Source organism: Rhyacophila brunnea, unplaced genomic scaffold, assembly GCF_057557595.1.
Source record: "Rhyacophila brunnea isolate RB1 unplaced genomic scaffold, BYU_Rbru_1.0 scaffold_19, whole genome shotgun sequence".
Taxonomy (NCBI): domain Eukaryota; kingdom Metazoa; phylum Arthropoda; class Insecta; order Trichoptera; family Rhyacophilidae; genus Rhyacophila; species Rhyacophila brunnea.
Window position 1 is genome coordinate 33,682,623 of NW_028232848.1, and position 14,728 is coordinate 33,697,350.

Consider the following 14,728-nt stretch of genomic DNA (forward strand, 5'->3'; position numbering starts at 1 on the left):
GAGATGATTTTAAAATTATATTTTTGGGAGTGTGTTTCTGTTTTGTTTTTGTATTTTTCTCTTTATGATTCCTGGTGAGTTAGTCACAAACAGAGAGGTCCTACAGGATCATGAAGTACTAAAGCGCATGCCTGAAATAAGTCTGAGGAGTGGGAAATGCGCGAAAGAGGGGAGGTGACGCAGCGAGGGGCCAGGGGCGGAGAGGGGAAAGGCTGGCGATTCTAGCCGGCGAGCCGTCCAGCTGTCATTCGTGGAAGAACACGCGACGCGCATAGTCTTTGCCACGGAGTCCGACAAATAAACCGGCTCTCCGGTCCGACCTTCGACCGCGAATTCTGAAACCGAAAACCTCGTCTCGAACGAAATGACGGCGTGCAGGGTCGTCTCCTGAACACACGGAGCGACGGCTCATCTCCGGGACTAAGCTCCCGGGGGCCCGACGCGGAGGGCTTGCCCCACGAGCCCTCGCGAATCGGGGGCCGCAGACCCCAAGGACCCCTCTCGTGCCACGGCCAGAGGGGTATCCCGTTTGCCACCTCCTCAAAACAAAAAAAAATCGTCCAAACACCTTGCGTAGTATCTGATTCCCGGATACTTCGCATCGAAATTACACTACCAAACCTAACGTCCTAGGCTCATCGCAGGTCCTCGTTATTCGAGACCGGAGAGTCAATAACATTAGTGATTTTCTATCACTTTTACAACCTTCGATTGTCTAGTCCTGTCTAGTCCGGCGCGAGTTTAAGATGGAAGTATCGGCTTCCGGCAGCGGGGAAGACCCCGCTGAGAAGCCAGGGTCCGTGAAAGACGACGACAAGTCCGTGTCTTTAGGCGGAGAGCTAAGCTTGGGCGCCCCACCCCCGAGCCCGCTCACCGGCTGCTATCTGCTCATCATCATCGGCGAGCCCTACTCCCAAGAACACAAGGACCACATCCTCAAACGCTTGGCCAAAGGTTAGTCATATCTCCCATCACATTTCAATATTATTATCAATCAGTTAAAATTCAAAATATTTTGATTGCTGTTTTCATTGTATTCACACCTTGTGAATACAATGAACCTTTTATAAAAATAAGTTATTATTCATATCAGTAGTATTTAAAAAAAGTCTAATTAATGTCATTATTGTGTTTAAAAGACAGAAAAAATCAGTATTTTTTACTAATTCTTGTAATAATATGAAAAAAAACACAATTATTGATATATTAAATACACTTATTATTGACTTTATTAAGTTTGTTATATTGTGCGATATTTATTACTCTGTATGAGCAGTATAAACAATCAGCTGATTTACGTCAAAGTATTTTCGGGAGTCAAAATTTTATGTGTCATTATTTTCATTAATAGCTGTATAAAATGAACATTAAACTGTAAAACATTTTTAATTAAGACGGACGGTGTTTATCGGCGGCAATTAACAAACATTTATTAATTAATACGACAGACTTGTGATGTTTACTGAATTTGTTACCGCAGTGGATTACGTAAGTCTGATGATAGAATTATAATAAAACATTACTTTGGCGTAGCGCTGGTTGCTTAGCTCTTGCTAGCCGTAATCCGGATACGGAAGCCGTGCTTCCTCGGTCAACTGTTTTCAAAATGGCGACCGACCGGCGAATTTGCCGGCCGCCAAACAACTTTGCAGTCTCGTCACTCAACAGCGCGAATGATTTCATCAAGCTTGCCCGCTGCTAATGGATGACTGTAGCGTCGTTATTAATTGTGACGAAGGAAAAGGGAAATTCCGAAAGATTTTCCACCACTTATATAAAAATACCGCATAATTCACTGCTTTATTTTTACTGTTATTAATCTATTAACTGTATCAATTTAACCTCTATAATGAATACCCACCTTTAACTCAACACTTATTATTCTTCACATTGTTTCAATCCATATATACTATTATATTATCATCATAACCAATGGTGTGGTGCTAAATAAAATATAGTCGAACTTGGTTATTAGGTACGAGGAAGATGGGATCGACTGAATTTGCTCATTATAAGCATTACTCGTAATATCTTTATAACTTTTCGCGCCACGTTCTATTTAAGCATATAGCATAAAAAAAATTGAAAACCAACGTAAAAATCCACGAAAAAAGCATGTCATTCACAAACTACAAAATAAGTTGTTTATTGTAATGAAGTGCTGAGCCGCCGGCGCTGGTAGGGACCTACTGACTATACCTACTTGTGGTGACGGGTCGTTAGGTATTTAACATCCTAACCACCTTCCCCCACCCAAATTAATTAATTTTCATTAATATTTCAATGTTTCTTACTACCGAATTTATTTAATTTCATCGCTTTCAGTAAAAAAAAGGCAATATTTTGTAAGTTTTTTCATAAAAAATCGGAATTGGACTGACTAATTGTTTTTCTCAAATTTTTACATTCAGCGTACCGAATACGAATATACATAATGTATGTATATATTTAAAATAATAACAACACAATTTGCCGAATTCATATGATTGAAAATTGTTGTATACCTACAACATACCTACTATTGATGATAAACATTTGAAAAAATGCCGACGCGCTCCCGTTTTAATATACCACTGATTTTAAGTGGATGAAACCAGTCCTGATTGTTGTTAAATACAGCGAATTAAGTACTATGTATTGTGTTTGAATTTAATTGGTGAAAAGATTAACTCTACATAGATTATCGACTTATTCCAATTCTTTTTAAGGCAGCATATAAGATTGTACACGAAAAGAAGTAGAAATTATTCATTTTAAGAGAGAAGTATACATTTTATTTAAGATATAATAATTATACGATGAAAAAATAACCTTTTTAATTGACATAACTTATCACAAATGTATGTATATGTATAATATATATATATGTCATATTATGATTCTTCAGCTTAGTCTTTGCTATCCGGAATTCTACTCTGCCGTAACCTATATACTACTATCGCACATACTCTGGATTTAATCATGAATCTCGATTAACTCAAAACAAATACTTCGCGTCATGCGTTAGTAAAAGCTGGGGAAAGAGGGAAATTCCGTAAATCTTAATAATATAAGTCTTCGCCTAATAAACATACAACCTACGTTGGTCATAGAAATTGATCCATATTAAAGTATAGTTAAATCTATTAATGCTTCTAATAAAAATATGTTTATATTTCAAGTTATTTGATCCATTTCTACATTATGACGACAATTAGTTAAGTACTTTTCTGCGATTCTTCTTATTATTATACAGTATTATGAGTATCTAGTTAAATTGTAAAAATCCAAGTAATTTGAATGTATTTATTTCATATAATATAAACATTACAAATGGTTAACAATTAAATATGACTAACATGATATTTAGTTTAAAATACCTGAACAATTAAATATTAGAATTAACACAGTAGGTATTGGAGCGATGAAGAATTTATTACGGATAATATTTTTAAGAAATTATAATACCACCTTCATGTAGGTACATTTACCCTCTGTGTACTTTAAATACCTACTATATAAATAATATAATATCCACATACGAAGCATCTTGATTGAAAACGATAACAATTTATCTATTTAGCATTACAAATGATAGGTTAGTACTACTCCTTGAGAGAACAAACAACTGATTATAACAATTTCTTAGATAGTTATCAGGATCAAATAATATATAATAAGCTGACAGATTTCTTGCAATTTTTAAAATAGGTACAGTAGACGGATATTACGGCCCCGAAATCGTATAATTGCCGCTATTTTTCCATTCTGAATCATCCATTGGATAGATAATTATTATAATCGCCCAAGTTTAGATATTAACCAATATTAATACAACATATTGTCATTATTCAGTGTCATCTTGATGAAAGATCAGCTCATTGATACAATTGTCAGCTGTTGACAATCACCGTTGATAACTTGTTAAGCAAAATGAGTAAGCGTGTACTAACCAATTTATTTTAAGTATCAATCTACAAACTCATTCGAGACAAATTCAATGATCGATGATGGTAACTGTTAAAACAGTTACCTTGCGCAATATTATTTTTGGAGTAGGTAATAGCGAATATGCAAACCTATTTAGAAAAAAGGTTAGTAGGTACATGAATAAGGATCATTCTATAATCGCTATTCTTATAGCATAGTTTTGTGTAGAAACGATGTAGTGATGGTAAAATTGCAGCTGCATTTTCAACGTGAGATTTTGCGTACACATCAAATACCTACAGTCAACGAAATCATTTTCACGTAAGAAAATAGGTTTTCATATACTAGGGTTGCCGATATGTTTACCTCTTTGGGTTATAAAGGAAACGATAGAGGTAATACCCCGGTATAATGATGACGAGTCATTCATTTAATTAAATGAATAAAAATACTTATATAAGGTATGTACCAAAGCTTAGCTGCAATTTTTACAGGAAACATTCAGGATACAGCAAAGTTAATAATATGTATACATACGAGATTTATATCAGTTGTCAATATCTTTCAAGTAAAATCAGTTATGATCAGGGAACTCAGAAATAATGGGAACTGAAATACATAACGGGAAGACGATAGCAGGTAACTGACTCGAGTAAGGAAGAATCCGAATTAAACTTACACACGTGTCAAGAATACGTTTTACTTCGAATACTGAAAACTGCTCTCGGTTTATGCATTTACGCTCATTTAATGTTGGTGTATTACACACACTATTGCACGTGCATAATGCGTGCTTCATTTTCGTAGGACACTCACATATTCAAAACCCGGCATCAACATGCTGCGTATTGAATATAGCCTTTCGGTATTCTATTTATTATCTGTTCTGTGGTTATGATGGTTGCAGAATCATTTGAATTAACTACTATAACTATACTATTATAGTAAGTTATATTTTAATAAATATATTGTCTTTTTAGCAAAAGATTACAAATAAATTAACATTAGTAGTGTTTAGGTAACTAAAAACTTCAAATCATTACGAATACTACAAATAACGCGATATTCCTATTAAGTCATTACATGAGAATTTTATAAATTATACAAAATCCGGTCATGGCAAATGCATAAAGTAATCAATTTAAGAAAAAGGACAACAGAAGAGGTGTCACTTTCCATCACAAAAAAATGAAAATTCAAACGAGAAGTTAAGTTATGATAAATCCATCATATACCACTGATCTGACACCATAAGATTACTATCTTTTACGTAGTCTATAAAAACATATTAATGGTTTGGTGAAAACGATAATGTAGTAAAAGAGCTTGATTTATTCTTCAGCTAACAGCCAGAACAATTTTATCGCCAATAAATTGATACTTATTTAAGGTCAAGATTTGAAAGAATTTTGAATAAGAATGGAATATATGCGTACCTATCTAAAAATTGGTTTAAATATTTTTTATATCATTCCATATACTTTTAAAACGCCGCATCATGTATGGATGTCCTAAAATTTAGAACCCGTCGGCATCTAAAATAATATTTTGGTGGAAACATAATACCTCGCATTTAATTTTCTGGAAGTTCCTGGAAAAATTAATAGGTTGGAATGTTATCTAATACCTACCTAGCATTATTATCCTAAGCGAAAAATAATATTTGAAATTTACACAGGCTTTTAGTTGAAATGCTTAATATGTTACAACGTAACACACTAGGTACCTACTTTCCAATCTGTTTCGTTATATATAATAAATCTTTGCTATATATAATATTGGGATAGTAAAAAAACCATTTGGTTCAAAAGGGAAAAAATATCAGAAAAATCAACCACAAAAATAAAATACTAAACTAGTTATACCTATAACAATTATAGTGGATCTGTCAAATACTAGAAAAGGAGCGATAGAAAAACAATGAAATTGACCTCCAAAAACCTTACGAAATATTAAACAACAAAACAACACAAGAGCACTGCACAAAATATTTAATTCTGGCCATAAAGTAAATTAAAGATATAAAAATGGAGGAACATAATTATTGCACATCGATGTAATTAACCCTCCCAACCACCTTGTATGAAAAAGCAAGGGCTGGCAAGGCAAGGCATCAATTCATGCAACAGTTTCCGGTTTTGCCTGATGTATGGCTGAAACTCTTACAAAGGCTTACAATATGTTGCACGACTCCACGGTGTGCTCCATGCGTTATTGTAATAACGTTATAACAGTATGATATAATAAAATATCACATCGTATAATATAAACGAGTCCTAAGTACCTATTCAATAGCAATTAATAGTACTTATATTATCGTATGCTTAGCAGTCGTTTAATGCCCTAATTTAAATTTAACAGATTATTTTAATTGGACCATTATTTTATTGTAAATTTAAAAACTTTCGCTGGTTTAAGAGAACACAGCACTTTTTTATTTAGGTCGATGCTTGAAAGAGCTAATCCATATTAACCCAACAAGAATACTTTTAATAAACTCTTGTTTTTTATTCAACGAATTATAATTATTGACAGGATTTGAATGCACCATAATATAGAATAATTCGAAAACATTCAAAACAAAATATAGCCGGGTCGCCTCCATCAAATTCCGGCCAATGAGCCACCTGCCTCCTTCCAAATATCCAGCTGAAGCGCTTCTCAAATTTCATTAATTATTGGGCTATCGACAGGCTTTTGTCATTTGAATCAAGGTACCGATAAAATGTACTTACCTTGACTCTTTGATCTTCAAGTAAATACGTTGGCTGATAATTTTTCGGTACCATCCAATGACCGTCAAATCTATCAAATCACACAAAGTTGAACGGGTGCTTAAATTTTATCGTTCACAACAATAATCGCTTGCTGGTTCGCCAAAAAATATATCCCAATATTCATCTCCAAATAAACAAAAATAATGTACGAAAATAATGATGGAGTTTTTCCCTTTAGTCACCTTACCTCTAGTGTTCAGAAATATCGTATGCATTCAGTAATGTTTATTAGTCACTCTAAAACAAAGTTATTAACGCATACCTACTATGGAATATATTAATAACTTAATGTAATTCCATATCAATGGTAATTAAACTTGCATCGCATTTTCGTGAACATTTTCATTTTGGATTAATCTATCAACATAGTTCAATATTATATTATTGGTATGCGTATAAGTTCAGAACTAACCGCCAGGGTTCGATGATAATGTATCAGTATGGATAACTCTGAAAGAATATTAGAATTAGCTAGTAGATAGATTTTTAATTAAAATATATTCTGCTAAAAATGAAACCAAATATTATTAAAATTCATCAGCTTCGGCAGTGCCATCAATAACACGGAGTATAATTTAATAAAAAAAAAGTGACAATATGTTCAGGACTTGTGTAGAGGTTGTGATAAAGATATCTCGTCTTTAGAATTCTCGAGAAATACTCTTTTAACGGGAATATATATAAAAAATAACATTCGAAGGTAACATTGCCAATCTAGCGTTTTAGAGGAAATTGCTGGTGAAAACTTTCGCCGGAAGATATTAAAATAGAAAATATAACTGTCGATTTTGATTCTGGAAAGATTTTGTTAAATAATTCGAAGATTCTCGATGACCGACAAAGATTTCGGCTTCGAATCTCGACGGAAAAATATTTTGTTGAAGCAAATTGATAAAAAAATGTTACAAAAAAAAAATCTCGTGTTATAAATATTCTTGAATTCGAGAATTCTCGAGTCTTGAGATTCGAAAGAATTCAAGAAACTGGCGTGCCAGATTTGGCGTTGTTTATACTTAGAGACATATTGTTGATGTTTCTTGTATTATTCAAATTCAAAACTATTTATTTTTACATATGGTGAAAGACGGTTATACGGTTAAAACGTTCACAACATGACATTTAAAAACAAAGAAATAGTATTAAACAAGCGCAAAGAAGAAATAAGTATATTATGCAGTATCACAAAAACACTATGAAAAGTAGTAAAAGGTCCAAAAATTATAAAAATTATAAAGCATGGAAGCACACGGAATGAGGACAGTGGATCCTATTTAAGAATTTATAACAACATCCATCTATACTCGTCCTCACGTAGGTGGAATATATCAACATACGTAGCGATTTGGTTGAACTAAGTTATTTCCCTCAGAATTGACATCACCAATATCAGGTTAGTTCTGCTTCTTGGGTTGACAAGTTGTCGCCTTATGGAAATATTAATTTGCGACTGACTAAAAAGGAAGCCCGTCGGAAAAGGAAGAACGTCCACGGTGGCCGCGCGGCTTAAGCGCTGGACTATCACGCCGTGGGTCCCAGGTTCGAATCCTGGGTCTGGCAAGTACACATATTGTTTTTCAATTTGTGTGTGAGTCAGGGTATGGACCTAATAGGCTGAGCAAGTGGCTGACATCCATTTCTCGTAAAAAACAAAATCTGCTAATACAAACCTCTACTCTGTGGAGGCCCATATGATCCTATTAGGATCGGACATGGTCGAAAAAAAAATGAAGTGCCAATTTGATACGGTTTTAGTTTTGGTTATAAACCATGCATAGTAATCTCTTGCTATATGTATAGGTTATCTTTTGCTTGTGAAGACAGTCATTAAGTTTAATGCTGCATTAATATGCTATTATTTATCGTGAATAAGTTAATAATGTAAGTAAAGTTAACCGTGATTTTGTCGGTAGTAGTTAGAGTCTGGAATGCGGTAATTTCGACGTAAATTTAAATCGCAAATTTTGTTAATAATTGTCGAGACCTTGAAGCAATGTAACGCTACATGGAGGCAATAAACTTCGTTAAAATGTAAATTCAACCGAAAACTGCAATGGAAGATATTTTCATAGATTGGTTGACAGCGGTTGAAAACTTGACTTGTTGGCGGTATGCCTTTGTAATAAAACAGGTGCGAGTGCACTCATTTTAAAATATCTACTACAAAATTATACGAAATCGATAGATATCTGTGGCGAAGGTTGACTTTTAGAAAGAGGTAGGCTGTGGAGATCTGAGAAAAAGACTCATTTGTAAGGTATACTTACAGGAAATAAGAAGATAGTACCTACGATATTATTACTTATGAATATGTATAAACTAATGACAATGACACACTAATTCAATGAAACTTCAAAAACTTACTGACGACATAAAATTGAGCGATGAGTTTAAATTATGTATTTTTACCAATGACATTATTAATGGACGACGCACTCAGTACAGTAGCTAGCAAGTAAATTTGCCCATAGTGACATTCGCACGTGCATAGGTAGACGTCACGCAATATTCATTATGCGATATCACGCATCGGGAATTTATAGCAATATCACCTTTATTGTAACGGCGATAGAACAGTGTTTCTAGTTACAATGTTCGTTTGAACGAACCTGTTCGAACCGAACCATTCGGCAGACCCGACAAAAAGTTTCGGGAATTTATAGCAATATCACCTTTATTATAAAGGCGTTAGAACAGATTATGCCATTCGGCAGACCCGACAGAAAAAGTGAGTGTCATTTTTTTTCCAGATGCTTCGTCCATATTAATGTCAATGATTTTTACACATTAAAAATCATTAGATAAAATTTATTTTTATTTTTAAAAACAATCTAAGTAGGTAGGTACGTATATTAATTAATAATATGAAATTAAATGCCATTTTTTTAAATTGTCTAATTATTAATTATTTTGGACAAAGTGCAGTCATGACAACAATATTATACGCGAAGGTTTTAAGCTCTGCGATAGGAGCCTATCATATTTCATATAATTCGATAGACTGACCGAGGTTACGTGATGTAACGTCCATACGAAAAAATATCACAATTCCTTGAGTAATAATCCGACATTATTTATTTATATCAAGACAGTTGGTACGTTGTGGTATTTTTTTTTTAAACCTTTGCAGATTGTTTTGCAATCTGTATAATACATTCCAACAGATTATACGATACCTGCCTTTGGTAAATTGAATTATTTTTGTAGAATATAAAATAAACAAGTGATTATTTCAATACGTCAATATGTAATTAAAAAATATTTTTCTTAATAAGGTAGGTTTTAAATAATCGCTTAGTATGAAGTCTTCGCCACTGATATATTATATAGATAGTAGTTAATGCTTTGACAATAGTCAGTTCATTTTCACAATGAGTACTATAATTAGTTTATATCTTTTAAGTGTGGATTTTTAAAAAGTAAAGTGTCTTACACACGAGACACTTATAATGGAGGTGATGGTCTTTGACAAAATAAAGAATATTATGCCTGTTGACTACGTAGCACATGGTATGAAATTTTATAATAAAATCTTGTTTCTGTCTATTAATATTATTATTAGATATATTATTATGATTGCAGTAGGTATCTACCTAACTACCAAAGATTTTTTTTTTGAATTGGGACCGTTTTAATTAAAAATAACATTGCCCATTTTTACGGAGAACACTGCATTTACTAAAAATTACTGCATAACGACATGGTTTTGTGCTCAACGTTTAAAATTGTCTAACAACTATGCAACTGTCCAGAAAAACTTTCTGCTTGGCTAATTTTATTACAAATCAAAGTTATGAGATAGAGGTAAGTAAGTAAAATATTCATTTTAAAAAAATCTCGTAAAATTTGTAATTAACTTAATTTGGTAATATGCATCTTTGCACTGTAACTGCAAATTGTATATTATTATGTAAATTTAAATTAAGACGATATTCACCAATAATTACTAGTTAAAATTTATTCTCGTGGTGACCTGTTTGTAGTAACATAGTATTAACACAGTATGTATTTAAATATGTAATTACAATCTGCCGTATAAAGCTTTTAGCGAGATTTGGCATAGTTTATTTAATGGAAAATGTAAACATTTAGATTAGATTAACAACTGCCTAATCGGGATATTTGAGTACTATTAAGAATGTGCTGAGATATGGTATGTATATTAGAATGACACATCGCCAAAATTATCCAATTTTCATTATGAACAACACGTCGACAATGTTGATTCAACATACTGACATCTTTAGTTTTCTAATTTTTGAATAATTAATGTTAAACTTGAGTTGAGTTTTTAACTGGTAATCGTTAGATCCGAGGTTTGAAAAATATATAAAACTTACACCTCATATATGTAGATAGGTGTACATTCAAAATCTCCTGTATTTAATATTTGCTAGTGAATCCAGGCGTTTTTTTGTATTGAATTATGTCACGTGACTTCAGGTCGTTTATACCAGTCTATACAAATCGGTAGGCTGTGGAAGTAGCGCCTAACATATTTGCTCATAATATTATTATCGATGGCTGCACGTTTGTTCAAAATAATTAAACAAAAAAATATTTCTATGGGATTTAATCGCATAATATAAATATTGATTGTTGATAAAAATAAAAAAATAATTTATCTCGTGATTTTTATCTATTAGTTAGTTCAGTCATAGACAAAGATAATTTATTCAGTCAGCTATGTCAGTTGAGAATTGATATTGTACCTACCTAAGTCATTCGTCAGTGTTTTAAATATAGAAGTATTTTAAAATGTCTAGATTTACCTACTGGTAGAATTATAAATTTTTATGACACAACAACGGATTTTTTCAAAGATGACAATATATTTTGACCATATTATGTTACGTTTATAAATGTTTAGGAAAATACACAATTCAAACTAATTGCTTAATTTTATATCGTCAGTAAGCTTTTGAAATTTCATCGATTTAGTGTGCCGTTGTCATTAGTTTGTACCTATTCACTAGTAGTAATATCGAATTATCTTCTTATTTCCTGTAAGTAAACCTAAAAAGTGTGCTTTTTCCACAGCCTAACTCTTTCCAAAAGTCACCCTTCGCCACTGGACAATAGCGTGTATTGATAGTGTACGTGACTGGTAATATTTAGGGTGACAGTTCAAATCTGCACGCCATCTAAAAGAACATTTCGTTTGTAAAATAGGTGTGAAGAAAACATGCGACAATTGCACCGCCACGCTACAATTTTTTCAAGGTACCTAGATCCTACCAATAATCTTATTCTAAATTAAAATAACATTCTCGACCTAGAATGATCAACATTAGATTGATTATAAAGGTCAAACTGATGTACATATCTATTACTTTTTCTTGGCAGTCAAGTTTCAATGAAAATTATATGTCATTATATATTTGGCGTAGTGGTATGTAGCTCAAAAAGATGATATGATTAGCAGATTCAGAAATGATGTAATTCTATTAAAGAGAAGTTAAAGAGGCTCGCTTAATTTTTGTAGACAGCCTGACGTACCTGTTAACCGATTTTTTTAAAACGGTACATGTTCAAATACGTGCGTAACATCATTTTACTCCCTACTTCAATTATAGTTTTTCAATCTATGGCTACGGCCGTATGTTGTAGCTTAACCACTGGGGAATGCCAAAATAAATGGCGTATTTAAAAAAAATACTACCTTATTCTTAGGTCAATAATTATTATAAAGCAATCATTATTCGTAGGATGTTTATCACACTTGAACGGTCAAAGACATAGCTTATAATTAGTATCTTTAGAATTATCTTCAAATGTGTTAATCTTGCCCATTTTTTGAACAATAAAATGCCTAATTCTTGTCAAATTTGGAATCACAGAGATTATCAATATAATTTTTTATCGTAAATATTTCACTATAATAATATCGACATAAATTATACTGATGGTTTTATAAATGCGTTTAAAAATTAATAAATGTTAAAAATCTTAACACCACTGCACATTTATGTACCGAAATATGACTATATTCTAAAATATTAGAGCAAGAGGTTTTAAAGAATACTATTTTATGTAATAAAAATACTTTATGCAGTCATCAAATGTTTAAAATAAATATAAAGGATAATAAGGCTTCAAAATTATATAAATAGATTATCTACAACGTTTAAGGAATGTCCAGGATCGTGCTTTGAAAATAGAACAAAAGCTCCATTTTGACCTACGCAGAACATGTCCCCCCTTTTCTTGTGTGATTTTAAAACATGACAACCCTTGTCCGAACCCATGAGCCCGATCTTAATAACCCATCATACAAATATTGTTATTCGGGTTCTCTGATCAATAAAACTATGCGAGAAAAAAATATACAGTTTCAATTTTACTGTACATTCGTATAAGTATTAATATAACTGTTCATTTACATCCGAAAAAAAATATTCCCACCAAAATTCATTCTTACTTCAATCCCGGATATTACACGTATATTTTTAAAACGCTTGCTATCTCTGTTAATTGAATGCAACATTTATTTACTCAGTTAAAACAATCTTGACTCGCTAGAAGGCCATTTCAGTGCAAACACGTAATTTTTTTTTATTACGGTCGAATACAAATAAAATTAATACCTACACTAATTTCATTTGCAATATAGTCTAAATGTATAGTCTAAAAATATAGTCCTATGATACTCTGCAGTCTATATTCTGGTAGGTGTGTCAGTGGCGACGAGTACTGCCTGTTAGACGGAGGTAAATGATTATTACCAGAGCTGGAAATTTAACCATAGGATTCTCTGAATTGAAACTGTAAAAATCGATTCGTTATCTTGAAAACTCCGAACTGGAGCCGAAATCTCTTAAAAATGACGAGGTTCCAAGGATTAAACTATTTTATTATATTTGGTGGAGTCAGTTATACAAACGCATATAATTGTGTTGTATTTCGAAAACGTTACAAGTCACAATTGTGTTTTAGTCAAAATAGTGAAAACAATACCTTACCTATATAAAAACAAATAGTTTTTTTATGTAAAATACATTCTTTTATAGTAAGTATTAACTGTTGTCTTCAAAAAACTACAAACAAGTTGCCTTACATTTGTGTATTCGGGTAATATGAAGATTTTTACGACTTTTGTCACTCTTTTCAAAATGTGAATTGTAACGTTTTCGAAAGACAGCATTTAATTGGTATGTTGCTATACATTCAAACGATTTTTTTTTTCTATTATGAAACTCTGCAAATCATGATGTCCATATGGTTCGCCTGGTAAAGATATCTTGAAAAAATTGCATTGGTTACTAGGTACTTTTTCGGTTTTTAAAATAAACGTAGATAATTCGGAAACACCCCTGAAACATTCGTAGGTAACCCACAAATAGAAAATTTAATAAAGTTTGCATTCTAATAATCTTTTGAATTATTCGTTCGTTGACAAATATCATTCTTTATTCAAATTATTAACATAACAATTACCTACGTGAAATTTCAAATTATAGTACATATTATTATTTAATATTAAAAGCATGTAAAAAGGATTATTGGTAAGTATAAAAATTATCTCTATGGAAATATTTAAATAAGTATAAGGAATTATTTAAATAATAAATGGTAAGTAGGTATACATATCAATTTGTCAGAATAAAATCTACAATTACTACATACTATATATACTAAATCTACTATAAAAACAGATTTTTTCTTTTACAGAAATAACTTATTAGCAGCTTCCGTGTTATGTAGAACAGATTGTGCCTTGGCTGTTACTATTAGAAAAGTATTTATTGTTTTTCTCTATTATTCGCATTTCTTGTGTGAAATGTCCATCTAGTTCTTTTTTCTGCACCTGTGCGACGTCTTAGTTGATCTTCTTTTAATGAATGTAATCATAAATAGTTATTCATGAATATTGCGTACGAACATAGACTAATATACTTTATGTGCTGGCTGGCTTATACCGATACTTTGAAATAAATACTTACCATTCATTTAAAATTCTGACAATTGATATTAAAAACTTTTCTAAATTGTCTATTAATACTTGCTTCAAAAATACACGCCATACTTAAATAACCGAACCAAAA

At 32.1% G+C, this 14,728-nt stretch overlaps 1 protein-coding gene across 1 annotated transcript in view; it reads left to right on the forward strand.

Moving 5' to 3' along the window:
* Positions 1–246: 246 nt before the first annotated feature.
* The window catches only part of futsch (microtubule-associated protein futsch), a 311,319-nt gene continuing 296,837 nt past the window's right edge, over positions 247–14,728 (forward strand). Inside the window, exon 1 of the mRNA XM_085945956.1 lies at positions 247–954. Coding sequence (XP_085802082.1) covers positions 747–954 — 208 coding nt within the window. The 5' untranslated portion in view covers positions 247–746. The remainder of the gene's footprint in view (positions 955–14,728) is intronic.